Genomic DNA, 27802 nt, shown 5'->3' on the forward strand with positions numbered 1-27802 from the left:
TTTTTTTCCTTTTATTTATTTTTTTTTTTTGAATAGGGTTGAGCCCCAAAACCCAGCTATTAAGTAATTTCTTATTTCTAGTCCTGATGACTATGCAGAATTCATCTAGTCTGGCGGTGTTTTAATACGTGAGGTGCTCAATTAAGGAACTGCCATGGTAGCTACCACAGTCACCCCAAATTCTTGGAGAAATACAAACTATATTAAAAATTTAACCTTTTGGCAAATAGTAGGCTAAAAGTCAAGCTCTGCCTATGGACATGACTAAATAGTGATGAAATTTGATACTCAACACTGGTTGCCTTACTGTGGTCAAAAGCTGGAGTAAATTTGCTGTACTGATAAATTCATCCATTTGGAGTCATACGGACAAGTCCTAGTTACTTACAGTCTAATACAGAAAAGGCAAAATCCAAGGGAAAACACTTTGTCATCCAAAAGATTTTAATTTATGCTTCTGTGCCTCTCATCTAGGGAAGAAAGATGGACACTCAGAGCATGATAATATTAGACTACTGGAAGTGTTGCCTAATAGATCACAGATGTTTGTGAACTGGCAAGCCGTCGTCTCCCCTGCTACAGTATTACGGGGGAACAGTTGGTCGTAAGATGTGACATGTCATAAAAGAACATTGATTCGTTGCTCTCCTACAGTAAATCACACAGTAAACTTCTCAATTCAAATCCCTTGAAATGCATTAATGTACAGCATGCATTTTTAAATGCTTTGGCATTTCTGATTGAAGGCTTTAGCGTATTGATTGGTGACGTGAGCAGGTGCTTGCTTGTCAGTTGTAAAGTAACACAACRCTTTGAATATTGTGGGCTTGCAGTGGGGTAGGAGGCTTGCCAAGGTCACCTCTGGAAGAGGGAGAGTATCTGGCTGGTATARTGTGCTGTGCTTCTGAGTTTTAGGGAGAAGTGCCTCTGAATCATGCAAATGGCTTGACGAGCAACAGAGCTGTTTTCGTGTGACCTAGTTCTGAAGGACAGCTATTTGTGGTACGTGGGTCAACATGTTAGCTTTAATGAATACAGTACATAGGAGGAAGGGTTTAGGGTTTCTTTTTTCAAGCTGTCTAGAATGAGGAAGTCTGAAGTATTTCACTTTTTTTTTTTGTTAAAGAAGCAATGGTCTCTTTCTGCCATCTGTTTTGAAAGAGAGAGACTTACATACACATGTCATTCAGTGAAGCATGGTGACAGCAGCAACAATTTCTGCTGATGGAGGAGCTTCAGTGAGAAGATTTGCAACAAAAGTCTTTCTTGTTTAGAAACACACTGCTCAGATTCCAATTGCCTTTAAGGGCTGTGACTAAATCATCGTTTCTGCCTAGCATGAACTACATTTGAATACAGAAACTGCCCAGACTAGGTTGTCCTGTTGGGACATTTCTGTACCAATTCAATAGTTGTAGCACTGCAACGTCAGTCTGGTTTTACAGCCTGCAAATACATTGACACGGCTATGAGGTGTGATAAACTAAGTCAGTCAGACTGACAGGCTCTCCCACCTACTCTGGCGTTATTATAAGGATTTCTRTTTTGTTTTTCTCCTTGTTCAGGTAGAGCTCTGATCTGGGTATAGGAAGAAAAATCTTCTTTGTTATACGGTTGTTAATATTTGTTTAATATGTATTAATCTATTCAGCTTGCTTTGCTCCTGGAACTGTTGCTCAGTTAGGCTCAGTGAATCGGCTGTAGTTTTCTGCTCCTGAATTTCTGGGAGATGTTAAGCAGTATCTGTTCTGCAGCGTAGTACCCGAATCACAGGAATGCTGTAACAGAACTGTAAATACCGTGAGGTATTTGAAAGGCACTATAATTGCATATTACCTATTTCTGATTGAAGTTAAGGATGATCTAGGAGATAGGTTTAAAGAAGTTTGGCATTTGGTTGGCAATTTCAGAAAGAATAAAACCTGGAAGCTAATTGGAGAAAATGACAGTTCCCAGTCTAGCAGCGTGCCTTCAGACTGCATTTGAGCTRAATACCCTTTATGGTTGCACGTGTGCATATCTACAGATTGTCTTGCTGTTTTCTTTTAGTGTAGACTCCACATTCATTACAGACCTTGATGATTCATTTATTCAACCCTAGAAACTTCTGCAAAGCAATCAGTGCAGACAGATGACTTCATCCCAAGGAGTTTCAATGTAAGCATAGCTAAAATCAATTGAAAAGTCACAACGGGCAGAGTGGGTGACCAGTGCTGCTGAAGTACAACCCAAATCACGTTTTTCCATAATGCCTTGCAGTTCAGATTGAGCCCGTTTGTTCTAGCTGACTGGCTTTTCTCTGGAAGTGTGAAGCTCAGCATTTTCAGAGAAGTGTGAAATAAGTGTAGAAAAAGGACTTGGAGCAGTGAGGTGGCTAATTGAAAAACGGTATTGGAGCTTTGCTTTCTAACAAAGAAATTGGCAATTTTTATGAATAAGTCACTTTGGTGTTTAGTTATGATSTTGAGTTTTGAATGATTCACATTTGTTTTTTAATAGCATTTTGATAAAAATAAGAAAAAAATTCCTGTTGGTTGCCATAATGTCGAAGAGTTTGTGACTGTCTTTTTAAAAGCAAATGTAAAGAAAGCAAGAATGGACTGTTAGGTGCAGGGGTATCCAAGTGTATTATGTTAGTGTATCTCTGTCTTCCAAGTGAGATGTCTTAAACTCAGCAGCCATGGGAATGCCCAAGATTTTTAGTCTTATCTTCATTTTACTTGGATAGCTGAAATCCTTTTTTGTGGTGACTGTATATGGTCTTCCCTCAAGTCTTACTGATGGTACCACGTAGGCCTTTGTGATTTGTTGAATTCAAGAGAGACAAGGGCACTCACAAAACATAACGCTGCTTGAAAGCAAGACAGTTCTATAAGCTACAGCTCAGAGGAGAGATGTTATCCTCTTATTCAGTAGCTTATCTTCCCCAGTGAGCTATCTGGTATGTTTTGCATGGCTTTTGCAAAATGCTTTTTTGTCTGGAAAGACCTTTGTCCSTTCTGTAAAAGCATTTTGCATTTGGCCTCAGCTGATAACCCTTGCTTCCGCGGGAAAGCTACTGAGCATATGGGATGGGGACCAGGTAGGATGGAAGTAACAGGGAGCTAATATTGTAGCTCCTTCTGTTCACTACCGCATATTATGGAAAGCGAAATATRACACTTCTGACAGTTTGATTGGCTAATCTGAGTCTTGGAGCACCACTGGTGGGAAGGTGGGCTATAAAGAGACAAGACAAGGATTTAAGATCTGCAATCCTCTGAACTTCTAAGATTAAAAAAAAAAAAAGTTTTATGCCACTGGATAACCAAAAGACAGTAGGAAATCTTAACTTTTGGAGGGTCAGGGAATAATTTGAAATAAGAACTTTCTTGCTTTGGGATTTCTATAATATTATTCATTGGTGTGCATGTTTCTTACRTTAACAGAAGACGATGTTTCATGTGTGCTTCTTACCATCCTAAAAGTGTGAAGTAAGAGTCTCTGTAGAAACATCTGGAAAAGCCCCAAGAGAGGAAACTGATTTTTCTGAGCACAGAGATCTGTTCATTCAAGAGATTCTGGTATTCAGACAGGAAACAGCASAGTTCCCCCAATTTCATTTAATGTGGTTGTTAACTAATGTAAAAATTAACTTTTTGCCTTGTCTTCCAAGCATGTTGTGCAGCTCCACAATCGGTTATTGATAGTTATAGATAGACCTTTCAGGGAGATTTTTACCCTACTCGTGCCTGCTGTCGTCGTTCCGCTAGAGTAGCAGTTCTGCGTGTTTTCAGCAGCCGGTATTTCAGTCTCAGATATAAACATGCATGTGCTATGRGTGTTAAATAACGTACAGACTTGCGGCCTCAGTCCGGTTACGGTCCTAATGAAAACCTTCAGAGTACTGGAAGGGGAGGAAGAGGGAAGAGCTGGGAGTTCTTCATTATCTGATCCATATACGAAYAAAGTCAAATTTTAAGTCTGTCATCAACGCTAAACTGTAACTAAAGCAAAAGTACGGACTGTGTCCGGAAGGGCTGCGAGATCGGTTATCTCGAGGACGATCAGTGTTAGCACTTTGTTGTTTTTTGTGACTTTYGAGCTGCGTTCAAGATGGGCGGTGAAAGCTCTGCTCTTTTCTTGTATTTAAAATAACATTTCTGGCCTGGCCTGCGCAGCCTGTTTTTCATGTAGCAGTTACGGGGGCATGTTGGACTTGATTTCCTCGTGGTGCGATCTCTCAGGTCAGCCCAGGGTGCTCGGGAAGAGGCTTGGCTGGGTGGCTCGGTGTGCACTGAGACTGTTSACGCTGGAAGCTTTGCTGTACTGAACAGTGCTTTCTGAATGCTCTGAAATGTGCAGGGTTTCAATGTGAGCTTGAAAATACTGATACTGCCATGTGGTAGATTGTGGGAGTGGAGGGACAGGAGATGAATCTCAAATGGAAAGTGTAAAGATAAAAAATAGCCTTATTTTGCTCCTTTTTCCTTGAGGAYTAGAGACAAGCTAGTATTTGCATGTGGGGGTGCAGTGTCCAAGGTCTGCAGCATGTCAGAGTCGGAGCGCCACGTTGTCTGTCTTTCTACCAGAATACTTACGCTTTGATTTGGAAAGCATCGTTGGAACTGGTAACATCTTTCTTCTGAGAGAGTGTTTCTGATAATCTTAGTGTTGGTATCGTGCCTCTGTGCGAGACGCTGACTCCTGGCCCCTGCTGCTCCGTAATGACACCGAGCTGGGAGTTACTCTCAGTCCAAAAGCAGCACAAGGCACCTTTGGCACTGAGGCTTGCAGTCGGCAGCGCTTCTATTATGCAGTTAAACTGTACCCTGAACTTTTCAGTTTGAGGGAGGGAGAGATGGGAAGGGCTCCTACTCGTTTCTTTTTTTTTTTTTTTCCTGCTTTAACATTTCTTAGGTCATCCTGGAGTTCCTGCAGTAGTGTTTCAGAGTCCTTGTGTGCACCAGTGCCATTTAGATTGCCTTTTAATAAGGCTGAAGGAGATTGAGGAACTGATGTTTTTATCCAAAGAGTGTTTGTATGAAGAAAGCATGCCATTCCTTCCCAGTTCTGGGATGGTTTCCAAAATCTGCTTAATCTTGTCAGTGGTATCAAGCTACTGTTTCAGGAGGAGCCTGAGAGCTACTAGATTATCAGCATGGCTGATACTTCTAATATATCCGATATAGTGGTTAAGTTATTAAGAATTTTTAATTTAATTCACTTTTTGATATGCTGGACAGGGATTCTGCTAAGAGTACAGATAGAACTGTTTTATGTTTTCTGGGATATAGAAATTMATCTTTGTGCAAAGATACTCATAACAATCGCTTTTGCTGGTAGTATTTAGTCTTATATTGTATCTAGAGTTTTATTGCTATAGAAAATGAACTGCCTCCACCACTGTTACTTATGTATCTCTATAAAGTCTATGTTGCTTTAGAAGACTCTTTATTTAACATGAAAAAAWCCCTTAATATTCAGAGATGAAAAAAAGTGCTGCATCTGCTCTGCTGGGATAGGAGGTGATCACCAAAGCGCAAAGGATTTATAAGCACAGTGCTGCAAAATGAGAGATTATACCTTAAATAGAGGGTATTTCTTAATCTGAGCATTTGGTTTGTTTTCTTAATATAAAAATGTATTAACAAAATTCATGTGTTCTCAACAGCATCTGACATCAGGCAAACACTTAGGAGCACTTTACAGTTCTGCCATAACCACTTTTTTAAAATGTTGGGGGAAAATGCTGATCCTGCACAAAGTTGTGCTACCAACCAGTTCATCCAGCCAGTTCATTCATTGGTCTTGTAAAACCCATTTAGTTAAGGTTTATTTTGACAAAATGTGTACGTGGCACTACTCCACAGCAAAAAAATGCAGTATTTTTAGAGACTGCAAAGTGAAGAATTTATGCTGCAGCGTTATATGGGAGGTAGCATAGGAATATTCAGTGGGTGTCCCCAGTAACCTCATTCATATTTCATTTCCAAGGTACACTAGGGAAAAGGGAATCCTCCTTCCCCCAGAAAGTTCGGTTACTGCCATTTTATTTTTGCATCTCAGTTCTTTAGTTAGTGCAATAGGTGGTTGAGACTGTGTGGGTTTAAACATACAGCTGTCTTTTTTAGAATTAGTTCTTTTTCCCTTGGGTAATTTTAAATTCAAACAAGAGTTGGAAGCTAATTTTAGTTTCTTCTTCWGCGACAAAGAGCGCACAAGCACTTGTCATCTGTAGTCATTCGTCCTTTGTAGCGTGTGTGACCCAGATTTTCTGCTGCAGTGCTCTGTAAACTGTAAGAAAGGGGTTAACTGCTTGCAAAGGAAGGCGTATGAATTTGTGGGATTTGTTTGAAAAACAGTATTACATTGCAGTGAATTAAAAGCCTGTAAAACTGTTACAGGACCAAAATACAGATCTCGATTTCTCGATTGCTGGAGAGAGAGAGAATATTTCACATAAAGAGTTTTTATTCCTGAACTGAACTCTACCATGAGGATAGGAGGATAGTGATGGAGGRAAAAAAAAAAAAAAAAGAAAAAAGTTGAAGATTCCACAATTAGGAATTTTGCAGCCTCCTAACCTGCCTTTGCATGCCAGGTCACAGAAGCTGTGCAGTGATCTACTATGTGGCTTGTAGTACCGTATCTCTGAATGGTAAAAGAGGCCTGCAAAGAATGGTCTCCTTTTCTGTGTTCTCCTTTTCCATGCTATTCTTTGTGTTCTGGAGATAAATGACTTCTTTCCAGCATTCTCAGCTTGGATTTTGCATATTCACTGTTTTTTCCTCAAACTTCTACAATTACTATCCTTCGTAGAGCTGCTTTAGTCACAATTCTGGTGTAGACAAGTCATTGAAAATTCAATTACCCAGACACATAGTCTCTCTCCAAATAATGTCCCATACTTACGGCCTGTGAACATCTATATCCTCTGGCATAATGATAGAAAAGTTAATAGAAAAAATGTTGATAAGCAGAAGAAAAGATGTGAGAAGTCCTTGGAGCAAAAACAAAGCCTGCCTTATTCTGGGGGATAGACTGGGATCTGACAGAAAGATGGAAGAATGGTGCAGGATAATTAGGAGAAGATGATACCTGTGCTTTTGTTTCTGCTTTAAAATGTTTAAACTTATTTAGAAGTCTTTTCTTGGTTTATTTTACATTAAAAAAAAAGGTCTCGTTTACCCTGTTGGCCTTCCACACCTAGACTAATTTAGAAGAGAAGATAATGTTTGCCTTGAAAGTTCCTTTTTTAGGTCTGTTTGACCTGTTACATTCAAACTGATAGCATTTTTGAATTTGAATAGTGTAATGCAGATAGAGTTTGAATGCTGCAAATGAGAAATGTGAAAAATTCAGGGGATGTTTTAGGCACCACTAGGCAGAACTATATTGATTTAGGAGTAAATCCCAAGGAGGAAATAGTCCCTGTCAACTGATTATTTGAAGTTATGGTTATGCTACTCTTGCAGTTGTCTATAAATAATACTGCCAACAGTTGGCTTCTGCTAGTGTTACAGTGCTACAGGTCATCCTTCACCTAGCATGTAGTGTGATGCCTGAGTGACCAACCTGCCCTGCAAAGAGTGAGGAAGCATTTGGAGGGGGAGGAAGGCAAATCATGCTGAGGACGGGGATGTGTAGCCTCTCCAGCATGGAGAGGAGGATGGGAGACGAAGCGCTGGATGGGAAGAAGCGAYGCCCAGGCTATGGCGAGCAGATATTGAAGGACCACAGTACTGGAGTACAAGGGTGCCAGGCAGAAAAGAGGGTCTATGACTGACATCATGACTTGAACTGTCCAGTGCTGCATGTTCTCCTGGGCTGGTAGTTCTTCCCACACACTGAAATCCTGGGCTTCTGTGAAATTTGTCTCCAAGTTGCTCTCTCTCCTCCCTCAATTCTTCTGGAGGTATTATGCAGTAAAACAGTGAGGAGATCATACTGATTTGAGGGAGATTTTCCTACCTCAATTTACCAACTAACAGTGCAGAAACTGCAAAGTTTGAATTGGAATTAGCTAACATTCTTCTATCCAGAAATTCAAGAGTCTGAAATACAGCCCATCTATATGGGCTAAAGAGAATGAAGGATAATTGGTTTTTGTCTGGAAACCTCTATGCTAAACCCYAAATCAGGAAGAAAGGTTTGACATTGCTTAGAGTCAATAGGGAWAGGTGTGAAATTTGTTTTTGTTTGTTTTTTTGTTTTTTTTTTCTCCCTATATTCCTTTTACTGAGTAGTTTCAGCTCAAAGTAAGCAAAGATGTACTGAAGTATAGTACCCAATCAGGAAGATGTGCAAGGATTTTTCCCCCCTTTTTCCTTTACAGAAAAGGCCACAGATGGCTCTCTGCAAAGTGAAGACTGGACACTTAACATGGAGATCTGTGACATTATCAACGAGACAGAAGAAGGGTATGTGCTATTTCAGCAAACTGAAAGGTTCATGAATACATTCTTCTGGCCAGCTGGACTCAGCATGTGAGGAGGTGCAGTGAGTTTAGGGGGCAGATGTTCATAATTTAAGTGCAGGTTACAAACTGCATGCAAGTTGCTTGATTTTCCTGCTCCTCACCCATTTCAGGAAAAATGCTATATGGTGCAGCATTTTCTGTGGTAGGTATCTGCTTAGAGGGTTGACATGAAAAACATGTACTAGGTGTACTGTTCGAGGGGGTACCAAGTCTGTACTTCTAGAGCTCTTGTTTTTGGCCGGTGTATGTCTTCCCAGTGCTGCAATRCTATTCATTTTAGGTAATAGAGAGCTTCTCTGATGCATCTCTCCCTTCAGCGTTAGAAAAGCTATGCTGCTTGCAGTTTGCAGGAGGAGAGATCACTGCTGTTAGGCCCTGGGCGTTTTTCTGAGTGGCTGTCAATCTTTCCTGCTTGATCAACGTCCTACCATTTCAGAGGCCTCAGGCATTGCTCTGGCCTTGACTTCTATGATATCTTGTCTTCTCACATAATTCTACATGACCCTAGTCTGGTTGTAGTCAAGTTATCTGAAGTTAACACACATGCTTATGTCCAGCTGGAAACAGTAAAGAAGGATTCCTTTTCCTGCAGTCTGACATGCGAAAAGAGTGTCTGTACTGTCTTTTAAAAATGGTATGTTTCTTCTTCAGTCCAAAGGATGCCATTCGAGCACTGAAGAAGAGGCTGAATGGAAACAAAAATTACAGAGAAGTCATGCTGGCTCTGACGGTGAGTGGAGGCAGGCTGGAATGCCTCAGAAGGACAGATCTCTTTTATTTTGTCATTGTCCTTTTCCTGGCACTCTCTTATATGTACACAATTTTTGCTTTAACAGCCACTCCTCTGTCCTTTTCTTTTCTCCAATTGCCTCCTCACTTCYTTGGGAGAGTTACTGGAAGCTTTGCATAGCATTGTTATGATTAGATTGTCTTTCAATTTTKGGGGGGTTCTTATCCATCCCAAGTACTGACTGAGGAAAGTTCAAGTAGCCCAAATGGGATTGTATTCCCTTTGGGCCTTTCCCTTCTACTCTCATCTCCCTGTACCCAGGGGTTTCTTCACTCCAAGGCAGCAGCTGCAGGCATACCTCCAAGTGAAAGTGGTGAACTTGCCATCTTTTCAGCTTCATAGGTAGCTGGTGCACAATTTCCCTTGTGAATGGATCTATGTAGGAGACTCACATTAATTTACGCTGATCTAATTTCACTCAGTAAAGCCTCAATTATATTCTGTGCATTTACGCAGCTCTGCTAGGATGTGAGATAATTTGCAAGTGACCTTTCCTAATGATGACTTTAGCGAGGGGTTTCCTGGGTAATGAAACACTCAAAACTGTGGTGTTGGGCAGGCTCTGCACTGCAGCAGTGTGAGGAATGAGTAGCACTAACTAGATCGAGTTATACTACTGTGGGTAGGTGATCTGTATGATTTTTCACAGAGCCCTTGTTGCACCTCCCTGATGAAGCATGACTGTACTTTTTGTCTTCTTGCTATTTCCTATCCTGGATTGTCATTTTGACAGATTACCAAAGACCAAACCATGAGATTATCTATTGTTCAAGAAAAAGGGAAATTCATCAGGAATGAGTCTGTGTCATCATGGCTGATGAAAGTAGCTGAAGTAGGAGAGTAATTACAAACTCCTCAGATACAGAGTTTCAGTGGTTATTAGGCATGGCTGTAAGGAGAAGTGACGCATTAGATTTATCTCCATGCTAATCATGTTCTTCAGAGAAAAATCAACAGCTGTTCTTCCATGGCAATTGAATGGCAAGTGGAAGGTGCCTCTAGCTAGGTTGCAGGGGGAAAATGTGTCAAAGTACAACCTGTCAGAGCATTCACAAAGGAGTGTTTTGAATGAATGATGATCATTCACCTGAATTCCTAGCTCTAAAACATGGCTTGTAGCTCAGAGCAACCTGGTCCAGCTGTGTTCTGGGTATATAGAAAATGGTGGAATGCCACAACTTGACAATTCCTCACGGTGACAGGATGTCCTCCATCTTACCTGCTCTTGATGTGATGCTCTGTGTATTTAGCTGTTAAACTGTGCAAGTTGGAAAGTTCTGCTTTGAAGAGGAAGAAACTTTTATTTCTTTACCTTGAAAACAGGCATAGGTAGATCACACAAGTGCCCAATATAGTTAATGGTCAGTGAGGTATCTCTAAATATGTGTGTAGAGAAGAAATCTATTTGATAATACTGGGGAAGAAGAGAAGAAGAATTGAGAGGGTAAGACTAAATTCTCCTCTATCTTCTCTCCCTCTCATCCACAGATTTATAACAAAAAATCAGAAATGAGCTACATAGCTGCTGTGTGTGTGATCAAGCTTTGCTCCAACAATGGATGTTTTTTTGTGTGTGTGTAGGTGTTGGAGACCTGTGTGAAGAACTGTGGCCATCGCTTTCATGTCTTAGTGGCAAATCGTGACTTCATAGATGGTGTTCTGGTGAAAATCATCTCGCCCAAGAATAACCCCCCCACTATTGTACAGGATAAAGTACTAGCGCTGATTCAGGTACACAGCTTGTCTCTGCTTCCATATGTTGCTTCCTGAAATAAGGACTGTCTGCTTCAGTGCTGCGCATCGCTAAACATGCTGTCATCATTGAAAAATGTAGCAAGTTTTTTATATGTAAAAACAAACAGTATATCCAGATTAGTAGGGAAGAGCAGACACTCACAGACACAGTAATTTTATCCAGGGAGAAATGTCTGGATTCTAGTTAAGATAGGTACCACTCTACTAAAACAGAGGGCTTTTTAAAAGATGGATGGCTTTGCAATTTGACAATCAAATCTAGGAGCTGGAGACCAGCTGTCTTTGCAGCTCTGTGATGGGCTTGTCATTTGAGGCCAGGAAAATTTTAGAGGAGAAATTTGCTTTCACTGTCAATTGAAGAACTCCTACCTCCGTGTTGGTTTCCCTGAGTGTAAAATGGAGCTGTTTCCCTCCTTTATAAAGTATTCTGAATTCCTCTTAAAGATGGTTATAGAAAAGTAAAGRGTCACATAGGAATTGAAAAGATTTTAGTGTCCCTTCTCTGGTTATTCTGCATAGAAGTAAACTCTCAGATGCTTGTCTGCAGTGGGGAAGTTCAGACTTGGCCTCTCCAGCATTTTTTCTTCTGCGCAGCATAACAATAAACAGCCATGTTAATTCCACAAACCATTAGCAACACATGAGGAAACATTGGTGCCTGCCTGGAGGAAATCTGACAATTAYAGGAAGCTTTATCACTAAGCTCCTATCAGGCTATTGCATACATCAGAGACTAAAAGACGCTGTATATTTAAAATTATATAAACCTGCTACAGTGTTTCTTATGAGAAGGTATTTCCAAGTGTGTGATGTAGCTTTCAAAATATATTTCTTATTTTTGTGGCAAAGCATGCAGTTGAATATCTAGTTGTCTATTTGTTATGTGAATACACAGGGAGGACATTGATAAAGCATAACAATACAAGTAAGTGATTTCTAAACAGGAAGTAATCTGGGTGAGGAACCYAGGTGGGCATTTCATTAGGGCTTGTGGGGCTCTGATCTCAAGATATTTTTAAAATAGCACAACATTAATGAAATTATTAAAAGTAATTCTTGTGCATCGGAGTGAGCCCATGGGTGTCTGTGTGCTTGGGTGAGAGAGCTGGTAAGTGCGGAAACAGGGTGATGATATTAAATGATGTCCCATAAAGAGAAATTGTGTGTGTTTCCGTACTGTTTGCCCTGCTACAGTTTTAGAAGATGTTGGATACGATGAGACCTAGATTTAAGTGGATTCTCAGGCATTAATGGAACTAAAATGGAACAGTGTTTGTAACATAACCCAAAAGCCACAGTCATTGCCCAAGTGTATTTAAACAGAGTTTTATCTGAATAGACTTCATGCAGCAGAGCTAAAAGCCTCGTTTTGTTTGGGTACTAAGTGCCTTTTGGTATAAACAGTCTGGGAATTATGAAAGTTGCCTGTGGGTGGGTTCTGTTGGTGTCTCTTTAGCTGGAGGTGGAGGGGACTTTGTTTTCCAGATTGCCTGACAAGTTGGGAAAAGTGATTGCAGTCACTCATCTCATCTGCCCTATGGACATGCGCACCCAGAATATCCCATATGTCATGCCCACTTACTCAGYTTAGACTTTGCTTTTAGAGCTCCCTGCAGTTGGAGTTAACTCTGTTCCAGAGGGCTGATCTCTTCTCAGCTTTGCTCCACTAACATTAGCTTACATTTATCCTCTTCTATAGGCTTTTTACAATTTGATATCAGAGAATTAATAAGTACAGAAATTAGAGGATTAATAGCACAAGCTTGGAAGCATGGAAAAAGGCTGTATAAACAACACATGTTTCAAACCATATAGCTGTTKTACTCCTGGGACTTTCCATAGCAAGGGTTGATAAAGCTTCCGTWCAATTTCTTATCTAGAGGCTTGACTGTTTTGAGATGTTGGACATTTCACTTTCTCAACCTATTTCCCAGTATACATGAATTAGCATATTGTACATATTGGTTATCCTTGCTTCTTCACCTTGCTAAAAGGCCTTGAAAATATGCTTACTGCTGTGCCTCTGGCAAGACCTTGCATATATCCTCAGAGTTCATAACACTTTTCTGCCCAGCAGCTGAGCCCTGTCATCAAAGATAAAGCATGGGGAGATTTTTAGTGGCATGCCAAATTCTTTTGAGGGTACACGTATTAAAAAGTGTCTGACACTGGAATAAAGGGTCCCGTGATGGTCACTGGTTTAGGGGGCAGATTTGCAATGATATTTAGTTAGCCTGTTTGCACACTGATGTGCTGAGTGGGGTTTATGTATCAGCATCCTTAACCATCTACCTTTGACAGTCTGGCCAAAGGCTTTAGAAGATCTGAATTCAGTCTCAGCTGTGTCGCATGCTTCTTTGGGCAATGGGCAAGTCTCCTAAGCTGTCTGTATAGCATCAGAACAGTTGATGCAGATAATTTATTCTAACAAAGTTGAGAAGCAAACCCAGAATTCTTAGCTTACAACTGATAATAGATYGTCTCCTAGGCACATAGGGTAGGAAATGCTGTCTCCTAGAACTGAACAGAATAGGAATATAGGTTTAAATATTAATTACTTCTTATTTTATTTTGCTATCCTTGATTCCCTTTCTCTCAAGTGTGAAAGGTGGTTAAAGATAGCTTTTAAAATAAAACTAGTCAAAGAACTAGTTTTAAAGTGATGATTAAATGAATTAAGTTCAGATCCCACACACACCTTCTCTTAATAGTTCTCTGTCACAGTGATACTCTGCCTCGTATGTGTGGGGGCTTGGGGAGGATATTTTGTTTTTAATTGAGTCATAATATTTCAATTTTTCCTTCCCTTAAGTTTTTAATACCTTGGCTAATTTCCAGCAAAAGTGACAGGCAGTAGGGGCTTTCAAGACACTCTGTTCCTGGAAGTTTCATGAACACAGGAAGCTGGCTAGAGAAGGGAAACACTTAGTACTGCCGCTGAAGGAAAAACTCAGGTGTGAACTGAAGTCTTTTTAGACACCAGAGAATTCATGCAGGAGAGATATTAAGAGTGTGGGAAATTCTCTCTTTAAACTTGTTCTTTCTGTCACACCAGGGTGTCTAAGTGTTGGATTCTCTGTAAGAATCCAGGCTTCATTAGTTCTGCTTCTCATGGGACTGCACGTTTCACAATGTAAGAACCTCAGAAGCTACCCTTTTTATTTAAGTTTGGTCCAAATAAAATACTGAAGAGAACTTGGTGTCTATGTTTTTTTTCTTCAGCTATAGATGCGGATATCTCATAAAATAAATTAAGATTACCTAAGATTAAGAGGTATTCTCTTCTCCTTAAGAATTTTGCTTAGATCAATTTAATCTTTCATACAACATTTTTTTCCATGGGTCATTGACCATAGAATATGCAAGAAAAGATCAGCATGCAATCAGTGCTAACTAAARGAAATGGGAAGAGGCTTTCATTTGCGATTACAGACACTGATGCTACAAGGGCTATACAACACTACAATGCACTGGATTCCTGTCTATTTTATATTCATATAGAGTGTGTATGTGATTGTCTTAATAGTATTTGGAGGATCTTTTAGACCAGATCTAATGGTTACAGCCTCCCTATGAGGCTGAAATACATGGAAGTGTTTGTAGTTAGTATCTGAGGTCAGGATGGAGCAGGAACCTCATTTGGAAGGTTTATGGCTAATCCCTCATGTTTTCCAGGCTTGGGCTGATGCCTTTCGAAGTAGCCCTGATTTAACTGGAGTAGTGCATATTTATGAAGAACTCAAGAGGAAAGGCATAGAGTTTCCCATGGCAGATCTTGATGCTCTGTCTCCAATACACACACCACAGAGGGTAAGCTGCAGCTTTGCAATTCCAGGGGCATTTTCCAGAGACGTATAAATAGTTAGGTAAATGTTCTTTCTCCTCCTGTTTCTCTGAGTTTGACTTGTTAAACTTGTGCAAAACTTTCTCCTGCTGTTTCTCTGAGTTTGACTTGTTAAACTTGTGCAAAACTTTCTTAGTCCTGGTGGGACTTTTTAATAGGGAAAGAGAATGGAGAAAAATCATAATGCAGCTGCATTTGACAGGCTGGTAAGCTAATGGAATCTCCTGTCTTGAGTCAAACATCAGTTTGAAAAGAGCAAAGAGTTTGGYGGAGGTTTGTACATTTGTCTTGTTTTACAAAACTGTCAGACAAATGAAGCTAATTTGCTCAGAAAGAGTCCAGCAGGATATATTAGTAAGATTTGCTTCCTTTTCCTGAAAGTATAGTTGGTCCTGTTAGTGATAATTCTGAACAAAGGCCTGCCTGTCTTTTAAAGGTGTATAGAATTTAAATCTCCCACTGATCCCAAGATAACAGGAGATGTTTTGCACCTTGGAAAAGACAGTTGTCTTTGTCAACTCTGTAAAGTTGACAAAACTAATGTTAGGAAGTAACTTAATGATCACAGGTGTTCTGTTTTTTCACTCTGAAAATTCAAGTTAATGAAGTTTTGAAGAAATAAATGCAAGTGAACAAAGACTGCAAGATTACAATTCTTGTGTCAAGATTAATTAAATCCAGTGTTTATGTATCACAACATTTTTGTAAGCATGCAGYCTAATTCCTAGTTTTAAATTGTTTATAATTACTTACACTTAGCTACTGTTTGTACGTTGCTCCTTACTTTTCTTGTAAGGGAAATTTGAATTAAATTAAATCCAGCATCAGGGCTGGATTGGAAGATAAAGGCATGCATTGTTGTTGTAGCTCTCTGTTTATGGGCTGGCCTGCCAGTCTGTTCTTGTAACTACACTGACCTTTTCCATGAGGTGCAATTATGTTCTATATTTGAACATATTTGGCCTGAGGTTGCTGACAAAGCAAGTGCTGTCACCATTCAGCTTTTGAACTCCTGTCTTTCTGATGTGACAGAGTGTTCCTGAAGTTGATCCTGCAGCAAATATGCACAATTCACAGTCTCAGCAGAGGATGAGCACCAGTTCTTACTCTTCACCTTCTCCAACAGCATATTCTGCTCCTCAGGCCCCAGCGTTGAATGTGACTGGTCCCATCACTGCTAATTCTGAACAGGTATTGGGATGATGATTCTTCTGAGTAAGATTGTTTCAGTAAATCAAATTAGAAACCAATTTTCAGAGGAACTTCAAACTTATCTCTTCTGGCTTTGGACATGTCTTAGGTCTGGTTCTAATTAGTTGTCTCTCCTCCTATTATACTGTAAAATCTACTTTTTAGATTTGTGTGTAAGGCCTGGTGGCACCGGCATTGAAACCTCACAATCTGATGTACTAATCCACTCTACAGTTGTGCAGCAGTAAACAGTTACTCTGTTTCTTTCTAATGAGTTAAGCTTGCATCCCAAAGACCCAGGTAAACACCATAATATAGGATCTTATTTTCTGTATGCAAAAATAACGATTTCAGAGTAAAAGATCCCGCTCAAAAGTTCTTTTATCTTTCCCTGTGTTTGAGTGAGGCGCACAAGGTGTACTGCAACTGAAGTCTGTTTGTCATTGCTGTTTTCAGTTGCCTCCACTTCCACACAAGCGTAGCACATCTGTTTTTTTCATGGTAACAAACGGTCCTACATAGCTCTTTTCTGATACTTTTTCTAAAATTTTCTCCTGRCTAAACCTTTTACCTTTACCTATTTTTTTTTTCACTAGAATATCTAGAGCCTCACATATCAAGTCAGGCAGAACCAGAGGTATCACAAAGCCAGTTAATGAAAATGATCTGCTTAAAGCCAAAAAATTATGCAGTATGTTGGTATCTTTTTCACACCAATATAGATTGCCCGGCTGCGCAGTGAGCTGGATATTGTTCGTGGGAATACAAAAGTGATGTCTGAAATGCTAACAGAAATGGTCCCTGGACAAGAGGATTCCTCAGATCTTGAGTTACTCCAGGTAATGATTTCCTAGCAAATCTGATTCTGATGCTTTCTGTGCTAGAGTTTTGAGTTTTTTTTTTTTTTTTTTTTTTTTTTTTTTTTTGTAGTTCAGTTCAATGACTTGAATTTTACATAATACTTGTCGACTGTACTTAACTCCAGTTAGTCTCATCACTTGATGTTCTTCATGCTTGCTGAATGCTGTTACAGCCAATTAAGTGAAATTCCTGAGATGATCTTCACAGAATCTTGGTCCTGTTTTGTGATCTACTTAAACTCTCACTATCTGTATGGGATAAAATCTAAAGATGTTAGATCTGCAGTGAAAACTGAGATAGTCTTTAGCTTAGTGGACATTACAGGACTGTAAATGGAACTCTAGCCTGCTTCTCTTTACTGAGACAAAATGAGGTTYATCAAGTCCATTTTTCATGTAAATGTGATGTTTATTTTCAGTGTTAAAAAAACTTGATAAAGCTTTCAGTGGCAAGGATTCCCTGACTTCCCTTGTAACCTCTTCTAGTGCTTTCTTGTCCATGTAGCAGAGTTTGTTTGTTTGTTTGTTTTCCCCAAATGTTGACTCCTGTCCAGAGGGTCAGATTACATAATCAGAAGAGTCTTCTCTCCTGAGAAGGTTTTTCTCTCCTGAAARTCTTAATCCAGTGATGCATTTGTTATCTCAAAAGAGGTAACTTCATTAGTTAAGCTCATATCTTGGGCTGCATAGGTGCTTCCCCAGGCCAGTGATAGCTGGGGGTGCTACTGGCTGAAGAAAGGATCTGCACCAAATGTAAAATAGATGAGGAATACTCTGATCTCGCATGCCAGCTGCTACCCCTACCTTTTTGTTTGCCTTTCCATAGCTTCAGAAACAGGCTGTTGTCTTGATCCTCCAGCAGGGAATATGGGCTCCCACAGCAGTACATTTGGAGAAAGGCAGGGAATTGCTCTCTGTGATACATCAGGTTTTGAAATCAATCCAGAAATGGATCTCTCCCATGCAGCAGTGCTGTGTGTTTCAGAGCCATCATGGCAGCTGATGAGAGGCTTTGCAATGAAGAGCCTTTCAGTTACTGCCCATCTGGGTTGGACTGATGAAAACAAAAGAAGCTTCCAGGAAACCAAGTTGAACCAAAACAGTGCAGAACAATTKGCTTACATTCAAAAATGGCCACTAACATCTTGACAGCATAACCTTACAGCATAGCTTTAAGGTGAAAGAACTTGACCGTGAAGTGGAGTGACAGCATGGATTCTTTATCCCAACTTTTTCCCTTCATTGACTGATGCATCCTAAATCTTGATCACAGAGTTGAGGAGAACCCATTTTTGATGACAAAGGGTGGTTAGCCTTTTGAAAGCTAAGCGCTGTGTGCTTGTGTGCAAGAACTCCTTGCTTTGAGGTTTATATAGCCATACTCCTTAAATAATTCCTGACATTTTCCCTAACAATCAAATGTAAACAGCTTGCAAGAGAGCCAACTCTGAGCAGAATAGATAGGTACTGTCAGCCCTCTCGGAATGGCAGCAAACAAACCTCTGAAATGTCACAATCTGCTTCTAAAGTGATGGGATCAAAACTGACATTGGAGAACACATTCCTCAAGCTGTTAAGGCAGCTGGATTGCACTAGGTGAAATTTATCCAGAGCTTAGGATGTCAGACCAAGCAAGGAAAACAAACACATTTTTGCTTTCATCCCGAAGGTTGTGTACCAACAAGTCATCCTTGTTTAGTGCTGAATTTTTGCTCTGAAGTGGAGCTAGGGGGTGGAAGATGACAGAGGGACATGCTTTAGTTGAAATGTCAGTGCTTATTGAAGTAAAACCGTGGGCCTAATCAGTGGCGCCATGCCATATGTCACGTTTCTTCTTGTAGTTACTCCCCAGGATACCAGTTTTGACCTTTGGTCTTGAGGCCTTTCAGAACAACAGGAATGAAGAATTCTTCCAAATAATTGGTGATGGAAGAGATGTCCTGGAAGCACAAGAACATTTAGACAAACTTATACCCAGATTTTTTGACATGAGAGACTTCTAAAATAAATCCCCTTGCTTTGTATTCTTTCAAATTTCCTTCTGATATGCCCCACTACCTTTTTGCAGTCCCTTATCTGTGGACTTGCTCCAYTGAAGGGAGCATTTCTGTGTATAGTTCAGTGAAGTGGGGGGTGCTTATTTTGCTTTTCATGCTCCTGCTCCTTGTTGCGTGTTCACCCTCACCTTCTCAGTAGCTGGTAAGATTGCTGTTCCCAATCCTTCTCCTAGTATCTAGCACATACTTGGCTAACTGTGGTAGCCCTGCTGACCTTTTCCTTCCCTGCTTTTTCTATGACATGCATCTTTTAGTTTTTAAGGATGGTAAAAGAGCGGATTGAATTTTCCTTGAAAGCCTTCTTCTGGAAAGCTGTTGTATTAACAGATTTTATTCTTAGAACAGATCACTAAAATACAGATATTTATGTTTGAAGCGCTCAGAATTGAATCAGGACTTTGAATTGTAAATAGGCTGTCAAGGTTTTAGGCCATCATCTCTTGAAGGGCATGTTTGATAAGACATGTTTTTAGGTGACATTTAATCATCCAAAGATAGACTTGTCTTAGTGTTCCTCAGTTGAGGGACATGTTTGGCTGTGAACAGAGCTCAACTAAATCTACTTATTGCTAGCTGCTTATCAGAATGTGTATGCACAATATATTCTTCTTAGGAACTGAACAGAACCTGTAGAGCTATGCAGCAGAGAATTGTGGAGCTTATCTCACGAGTGTCCAATGAAGAAGTCACAGAGGAGCTGCTGCATGTGAATGATGATTTAAATAACGTCTTCCTCAGATATGAAAGGTGGGACACCTTTTCCATTGACTATTTACACTTCTTCTGGGTTTTCACATAAGTGTAAAGTAGATCATTTGACAGAACTGGCCGTCTGGGCCAATGTAACAAAATGCAGAGCAACCAAACCACAGAAAGCATTTGCAAAATCTTCATATGGTGTCCTGTAGTAAGTTTCAAATTTCAGTTATTCTTTTAATACTAAGATTTTTTAATCATAGCCGCTGAATTTTTTTAGGACATACCTGTAAAATACAGAGCATCATTGTACAAAACTCTCTGAACTAGCTGAGACTTGAGTCTGTAAGCCCCTGTTGCGCAGTGTGGTACAGATGTAAGGGCTTGGGACAGAAARTAGTGTAGCAGAAGTTGTCTGCTTCCTATCTCAGGCTCTGCACAAATGCTTGTGTCACTTCCTGGCTTGGGAAGGTTCCTCTGAGCATTCTCTGTCCTCTGAGGTTTCTAGTTCCAGCATTGATGCAAGGAGAGCTGGCTGAGGTAGACATGACCTTAGTAGGTATAAGGGTTTTGTTTTTAAGTAACTTTTAAAATCTTGGAGAAGTCTGGCTTGTGCAGAGCTGAGATTTTGGAGAGCTGGTCTGTGTGGATTGTCCCCAGGGGCAGGACTTGAGTCGCAGGACTTTGAACGTATTAGACAAAGGCGCTGTCGGCCACATCTGCTGCAGTAGGTGACATGATACAGCAGTCTTGGAAAAGTTTAATCTTCCCCTTAATGACAGGCCTGGGGAGGGAAGCACTAAAGAGTACCCTTTGTTCCTTGCTATTGGYGGAGGGCTTTGTTTCTAAAGCCTTTAAAAATAAATTAGACTTTAGATCTCTGAATCTGTGCTGCCACAGCAAAGGCTAGAGAGAAGACTCAGTGGCCTCAATTTCATTTTTGATTTAGTCTTTCAGAGAAGATTGAGGCAAACTTTGTAACAAATGCTGACTTACCATAGGAGATGTTATGTTTCATGCATAAGTATGATTCTGCAAGTAGCAGAGTGAAGCTGTCACTAAGGCTCAACCTGGTCATTCTTAATTTTATTTTTCCCCTTCATTTCCAACTTTGCTGACAGGGGCTAATATATTTCTAAGCATTATACACTTAAAGATGAACTTGAACAGTATTAGCAGGCTGTCTAGTGTAGAACAGCTGTAGTGGGTCTGAGTGTTTCAATAAATACCAATTCCTGCTCCATTATTCCTAAAGTTCCAAGTTTATCACGCTGGTTTCTAGCATGGCTGCTGAACTGGGTCAGTAACTCAAGCAGCAGCTCTGGCCTTCACTGTGGAGCTTTGAATGTAAAAGAACTCATGCTGCATAAGCCTTCTGGTGAGAAATACGAGGTGGGAGGTGTTTAAGGTTTCCAGCTAGGAGAGCTGGATTTCCAGTAATACTAGACACCCACAGTTTTCTAAATTGAAATTTGGGCTTGAATATATTTTTGCAGCCTTTTAAATCTGCAGTTTCCTCTGTTATGTTAAGAAAAARAATGTAATTTGCTTGAGATTCCCAGTTGTATTTTGTCCAGCTGGAGAAAACTCACAGGATTATATGAATATTTTGTTTTTATAATGAAGAGAGAACTTATGTGAGACTAATTTTACATGAGGAAAAATTCTAACTTCAGAGAAGTCGTGATGYGTCTGACAGGCCTTTGGAAGAAGTAGTTCTCCATGCTTTTTTGAGTACATAAAGGCTGGATTTAGGTCTGGGTCCTCAGATGCACAGCTGGTTGGAGAAGAAATAGAGGAGATACCAGATCTTGACTAGCTAGACCTCCTTCCCTAAGAAGTGTGGGTTTTTTATCTAACATCATTACTTTTGGTATTTGGAAAGTACCAGCCTATTTGGACATAGGCTCTCAGCTGACCCAGAATGTTTTAAGAAATGAATTTGCTAAGTATTGTTTCTCTTGCCAGGTATTGCCTGGATAGAGCTGTGCTAGCATGCATATGGCTTCTAATTTACATTTATTGCAGCAAGGGGGAGCTGTTAAGTGGGAGTAAGACTCACTGCGGAGCTCAGCTTATTTAGCTGGGAGTATCATTCTTGCCGCAGTTCCTCCTGTCCCTTGGCTAACAGAATAATCTGTGAAGAAGCACTTAATGGAAAAAAAATCTAGCAATGTTTTTTGTGCATCTTTGTGCTGTAATATCAGAATTATCAGCCTAATACCCACTGTGGCCAAAAAGCAACTTCTGTAACATTATCCTCCCTTCATACTATCTTGGAGTTAAAGCTTTTAAGGTTCCCTTGAGCCAAGGAAGGGTAAATTCAGTGGCAAGCATGACATGACTTTGTTATAAGCCTATATCTTTCCTTATTTATTGGTCTTGATTGTCAGTGTTGATTTTTTTTATTTTTTTAATATCTATACTTTTTAACAGATTTGAACGATACAGATCAGGACGTTCAACACAAAATGCCAGCAATGGAGTAAGTACCTAATTATTACCTGCATTGTTTTATCAGCAGTTACACCAACAGCTTCTCAGAAGCATAGCTATACTGGATCAGAAAAAGGCTGTCCAGCACCGTAACCTGCCTCTAGTGGCTAGTAGTGGATACCAGAAGAACATGGCAAACTTGAAGTGACAACTTTCAGCTCAGGAAGATGCTAAACCAGAAGTCATATCTTTGTGTTTAGAATCCTTGATAGATTTTATTTCATCTGTTAATTTTTCTGGTTGCTTTTTTAATCCATGCAAACTTTTGACATTCACGGTGTCCTTAGTGAATTTCACAGTTTAATGACACATTTATACGTGTGTGTGTGTGTATGTGTTTATACAGACACACTGTATGTGTGTATGTCAGTGTAATTAATATTTTGTTTACATTTGAACAAGCCACTTAATGATTTTATCTGATCCCCATAATTCTTGTTCACTATGTCTAATAATACAATGGTTACGATTCATGTTCTCCGTGCTATTCATAACTTTAGGGATTTCTGCCTTCTCTTTTTTCAGTAGCCCCTTTCCAGGCTGAAGCGTTACAGTTCTAGTTGTCCTTTCTGTGAAGACTATTTTACACTTTGATCTTGTGTTGTCCTTCATTGAATCTTCCTTCTTTTTTCTTTCAGTTCCCTTTCCTCTTTGTCAGGGAGAAGAACAGAGACAAGCAGAGTCTTCAAGATCTGAGTGCATGATGAATTCATACATGGCACTATGCCATGTTTTACTCTGCTCTCTTTCAACAATTTTTTCTATTTACTTTGCCCAAGTGCCACTTCTACTCCAGTGTGATGCAAACTTCAGCACAGGCTCTGCACTGTAACTTTAATCACAACAAAAAAGTTTTGTTTTCAAGAACAGTTTATACCTGATATGGAAGGTGGTAGCAAATTAAGTTTAACTTAAGTCTAATATTGATCCAGTGCTGAAAGAGGTGCAGAACCGGAGACATGTTAGCCAAATCTGAAGAGATGGAGATAATGTTGAGGACTGTTGTGCTGAGTGGTTGAACTGAGCTAGCCGTGGAAGCCATTAAGATTTTTAGAGGTTGACTCGGAAGAATATCTTCTTATTCTGCACTCAGCTCCCTATGATCTAAGTGACTAGGCCATTTGGCATTTTACAAAGGGGTCTCTTTAGGAAGTACCCATTATCTTTTGGTGTTTAATATTGCACTGCAGGAAGAAATGCATGCATTACTTGCTATGTTTTCTGATTCCCAACAGGTCCTGAATGAAGTGACAGAAGATAACTTAATAGATTTGGGTCCTGGCTCTCCAGCTGTAGTGAGCCCAATGGTCGGAAACTCAGCACCCCCATCTTCACTTTCTTCACAGCTCGCAGGGCTTGGTGAGTACCTGATCTAAGTAGCACTGATGAGCATTAGGTTGCAGTGTGTGGACTTGTCAAGGCGTGGGCAGTTTGTGGATCTCGAGCTGCTGGCAGTTCTCCGGCATTTTTGTACTATATCAGTATAGCCCCTCTGGTAGTCATCAAGGCTGCTAGGTAGTCGGGGTGTGTGAGTGCAGGAGAAAGTCTGAGTGGTTGCTGAGGTCCCCGTTAACCACCTGAAAACTATATGTAGGCTCTTCGCACAGTGAAATGCTAGGATTCAGGAGGAGATATTTTCCTCTCACTTGTGGGTCAGGGGGACTCTCCTCTCTCTGGCTCTCCAGTGATTAATACTACCATGTAGCCTTAGCAAGGTTTGTGGGGTTTGGCTTACAGGATTAAGAAGGCTCTCCCTCTCTCCTGCACTTCAACAATCCTTATTAGGAACCAGCCTGGCACAAGGGATGTGCTGTATTAACCAGAGCGAAGAGTGGAGGAAAGGAGGCAGATTCGCATGCATGGGAAACTTGTACTACTCCCTTATTTTTTGCTTAGGCATAGCTGTCCCTGAAATCAGGTCTCCTGAAATCAGTGCTTGAGGTTTTCGCCTCTTTCAGCACTGCACCCATATCAGATCACTTGATTCAAAACWGTTGGTTTCACAGTCAATAACTGAGAGACAGTGCTATGAGGAAGACTAAAGTCCRTGCCCCAAATTTTGGACCATGTTACTGAATAGTAAATATCTCAGAATGAGGTTGGCAGCAGGTGAACACTAGTTTTCAGGTGTTGACTGCTTGGTCAGAAAGCGTTACTCTGTGATAATTAGCAGCCACTGGCCTTTTCCAGGCAGAAGTAGAGAATTGTTCATACATGGTGCTCAGTGCAACATAAATCTTAACTAGATGCTGTCTATAGCTGTCCTGTATTGTTAATAACTTCTTGTTTAACATACACAGTCATGAAAGTGGTGCTTGTGTATGGTTTGCTATTTCACTGGTTCACTTCTTCTGCTTCTGATTGCAGACTTGGGTACCAGCAGTGTCAGTGGCACGCTTAGCTCTCTACAACACTGTAATCCTCGTGATGACTTCGACATGTTTGCGCAGACAAGAGGCAGTTCTTTGGCTGAGCAGCGAAAGAAGTATGTTGGAGTTTGTCTTTAGTGCTCTTTGAGTCATGGCATTACTGTTTTATAAGGGCATGAACCTGAGACTTCTTTACTTCATTCCAGACTAAAAACATTGTTTTGATATATGTTTTTGTGCTTTTAATTTAGGCCTTACACTGTTGGTCTTTATTAGCCTGAGCAAGTAGGGAAGTTCTTGCCTCATTAGGACTGACTGGCTGAGTAATTTCATTTGACTTTCTTGGTTAATGAGCTGACTGGAAACTCAGAAATGAACTTGCTTTAATTTCTGCAGATACTTCCTTTCAAAAAGGCATGTATTCCCATCTGCCTGGTCAGTGCTGGAGATGTGGGAGAAAAATGGGCCTTCACCTGAAGGTCATGGATATGGTGACTGAATCACTGTTATCAAGGACTTGGGAATGGAATTACCATCCAGCTGAACTCGCCTTGTGGCCCAGCAGTGAGGCGCTCTCAGGCTGTGAAGGCAGTGTAGCTTGTCGGACTGCCATGCTCTCCCTAATTTGTTTATACATGTAGGGCCTGAGTCTCTAGAGCTGCAAATCTGGCACTTTCAAGGGCATTAAATAGGTCCAATTATTTTAATGGAAAATAAATCCTGACTTGTATTTAGAAATCCTTTGATTTTCCTCAAGTGAAACTCATTAAAAAGACACTGTTTGGTATTTTTCTTTAATATATTATTTTTTTGCCTGCTGGTTTCAAGTTCAAGAGGATAGAGTAGCTACTAGCAATCAGAACATTATCAATATCTTGTCTCAAACAAGAAATGCTGCTGAGTAGTTTAGCACAGACCTTAGCAGATTATAAAAAACTTACCAGCCTTGTGAAAAGATCAGCTCTGATAACTTCACCCAGCAAGCTGATTAGGATCTTCCATTTGCAACTATCAATACAGCTGTTTGTGCTGCCTCAGCTGTAATATCAGTGTTGAGGAGACATGCTGTCATGTGGAGGGGTGTGTTACCACTGGAGATTTCAGTCTTAGAGCCCTAATGTATAGTCAGAAAGGAGACACGTTGAGGAAGGATCTAATGGAGGTGCTTCTGTCTCTTGTGCTAAATGAAGCATGAAACTAGTCTTCCCACACTGCACTTCTATCTCCTTCTGCAAGCTAATAGAAAAAGGAGCACACATCAGTCCATGATTTCACAAGGGAGGATTGCTATGTCTTCCTTGGATTGTACACAGTGTAAATGGAGCAACAGCAGGGCAGTAAGGACATGAGTGTGGCTTGCCATGATGCATAGGTAAGAGCCTGTGGGTACTGTGCTCAGGGCTGGGGAGAGGCCAGCACACTGGAAGGGAAAAGCTTTCCTGCTGCTCAGATATGCGGCTCCTCCCAGGGGCTGATTTATGGGCAGGTATTGGCATCTACTTCAGCTGATGGCTCACCACTGTGCTCAGAGGAAAAATGATACTATTGCCTCTGTCACCTGACTACTATATGTCCCTTTTCRTTAGCAATTTAAGAAGCTTTTTAAAAATCCAGCATCTGTAAATAGACAGYGATTAACCAACTGAGTGCACTTTTTTGGACCTTTTACTGTAGTTGCTTAGTTACATTAGCATGTAGTTACTGTTTTCAAGTCTCCCTCTATCTCCTCCCCATACACATCAAGTTCAAGCTTCCAGATGGTGTCGTCAAAGCTTTGCAAAACTTTAATCAGGCCTCTTTTYATACTCCCCTTCCAGCTCTCAGACACACTAATGATATCTCATAACTTGTTTGCTTACCTCTCTCATAATGCCCATCTTACCCTTTTTTCTATCTTTTTATAAACATCCCTTTTTTTTTATCATGTCTGAAATTGATGGAGAATCTTTGTACAGAGCACACTCCTCTGTTTGGAACGCATTTAGTGCACTCTAAGGCTTGTTAACAGAGATAAAAAAGTACTTTCTGATTTCAAGGGGAATAAATCAGAGCAGCATGTGTTTTCTGCATGGGTGATGGCTGAACTTCTGTCCAGTTCTGTGGTTTGTTCCTTTGTTTCAGTGTGACTTATGAGGATCCRCAAGCTGTCAAAGGACTAGCGTCTGCCCTGGACGTTCGAAAACAGAACACAGGAGGGGTAGGTCATTGCTCTGCATTTTGTTATCTGAAGCTGTGCGTGGAATCCGAGCTGTAGACAGCTGGTTTAACTAAGACTTCTTGTTCCAGTGACATGCTAGTGCTGGCTATTTTGATGTTGATATCTAGGAGCAAATACTTGCTCAGTAATGATTTCTAAAGAGCTGCTGCTTAGCACACCAACATTAAAGACTTCAAAATCATAGTGGGTAAATGCTCCTATGTTCTTACAGCTTGCCTAGGGGGTCTAGCTCTTTGGCTGGAATCTCTACTGAAATGAGTAAATAGTGAACAACCTGTGAGCACTGGTGTGCATTTGTTTGGTTCATTTTTGCTTATGAAAGTTGATGCAGTGGTATAAATCTACTAGACTTTGCTATAAGTGCATGGATGCACGAGCGAGTTACAGCAAGAGAAATTATGTAGGCTTTTAATGCTTCATATGCCTTGCCGTAACTGCCTTTACGTGCAGTCTGTTCTTTCCCAGGGAAGACTCCCTGCTTCTTTGTGGGGGCAAAAGAGGCACGTGAGCAGTCACCTCAGAGCAGCTAACTCTAGAAAGCTGTCTAAGAGGGAGAGCTTGGTCAACTTTGTCTGGATACCTAGGTGATGGTAAAGTGAAAAGAGTTTGCTGATCATCTCTCAATCCCTTTTTTACCAACCAGCTTTTTAAAACTCTCCTGTTCTTTTGTACTCAGCAGTTATAATCCATGTAAATTTTTAGATGACTGAGCAAATTCAGACCCTCTTCATAGTCTAATTTTGCTCTGTACTGACCACTAGGGAGCATGGGAGAGCCAGTGTAGCATGCACACTCCTCCCTCCATGGAGAATTGCCTCCCCATCCCTTGGCTGATCCCGCCCTGGTTCTTTCATAAGTTGAAATGGGAGTGCTCTGGGCAGCTGGCATGCCTGGCAGCCTGTGCTCTGAGCCAGGGAGAGTTTGTGTTCAGAGCCAGCTGGGGTCAGATCACAGCTGCCTGCCTGCTTTGGCCACAGTTCAGTGATAACAGGGCATCAGCAATGATTTCTTATGGAGCATCTCCCCACCCTACCACTCTATCTGCTTGTCCCTGTCCCTGGCATC

The 27802-nt window shown here is 40.6% G+C and overlaps 1 protein-coding gene across 4 annotated transcripts in view; it reads left to right on the top strand.

Annotated features, from left to right (window-relative positions):
• The window catches only part of TOM1L2 (target of myb1 like 2 membrane trafficking protein), a 58255-nt gene that overhangs the window by 11958 nt on the left and 18495 nt on the right, over nt 1-27802 (top strand). For all 4 annotated transcript variants that reach the window (XM_085301985.1, XM_085301986.1, XM_085301987.1 and 1 more), the window contains exons 2-12: nt 8318-8402; nt 9113-9191; nt 10833-10982; nt 14682-14816; nt 15883-16041; nt 16764-16880; nt 19572-19705; nt 22091-22139; nt 23386-23509; nt 24518-24635; nt 26641-26716. In XM_085301985.1, coding sequence (XP_085158111.1) covers nt 8318-8402; nt 9113-9191; nt 10833-10982; nt 14682-14816; nt 15883-16041; nt 16764-16880; nt 19572-19705; nt 22091-22139; nt 23386-23509; nt 24518-24635; nt 26641-26716 — 1226 coding nt within the window. The remainder of the gene's footprint in view (nt 1-8317; nt 8403-9112; nt 9192-10832; nt 10983-14681; nt 14817-15882; nt 16042-16763; nt 16881-19571; nt 19706-22090; nt 22140-23385; nt 23510-24517; nt 24636-26640; nt 26717-27802) is intronic.

This window comes from Rhea americana, unplaced genomic scaffold (assembly GCF_003343005.1).
Source record: "Rhea americana isolate MKP2758 unplaced genomic scaffold, rheAme1 scaffold_181, whole genome shotgun sequence".
Lineage (NCBI taxonomy): Eukaryota > Metazoa > Chordata > Aves > Rheiformes > Rheidae > Rhea > Rhea americana.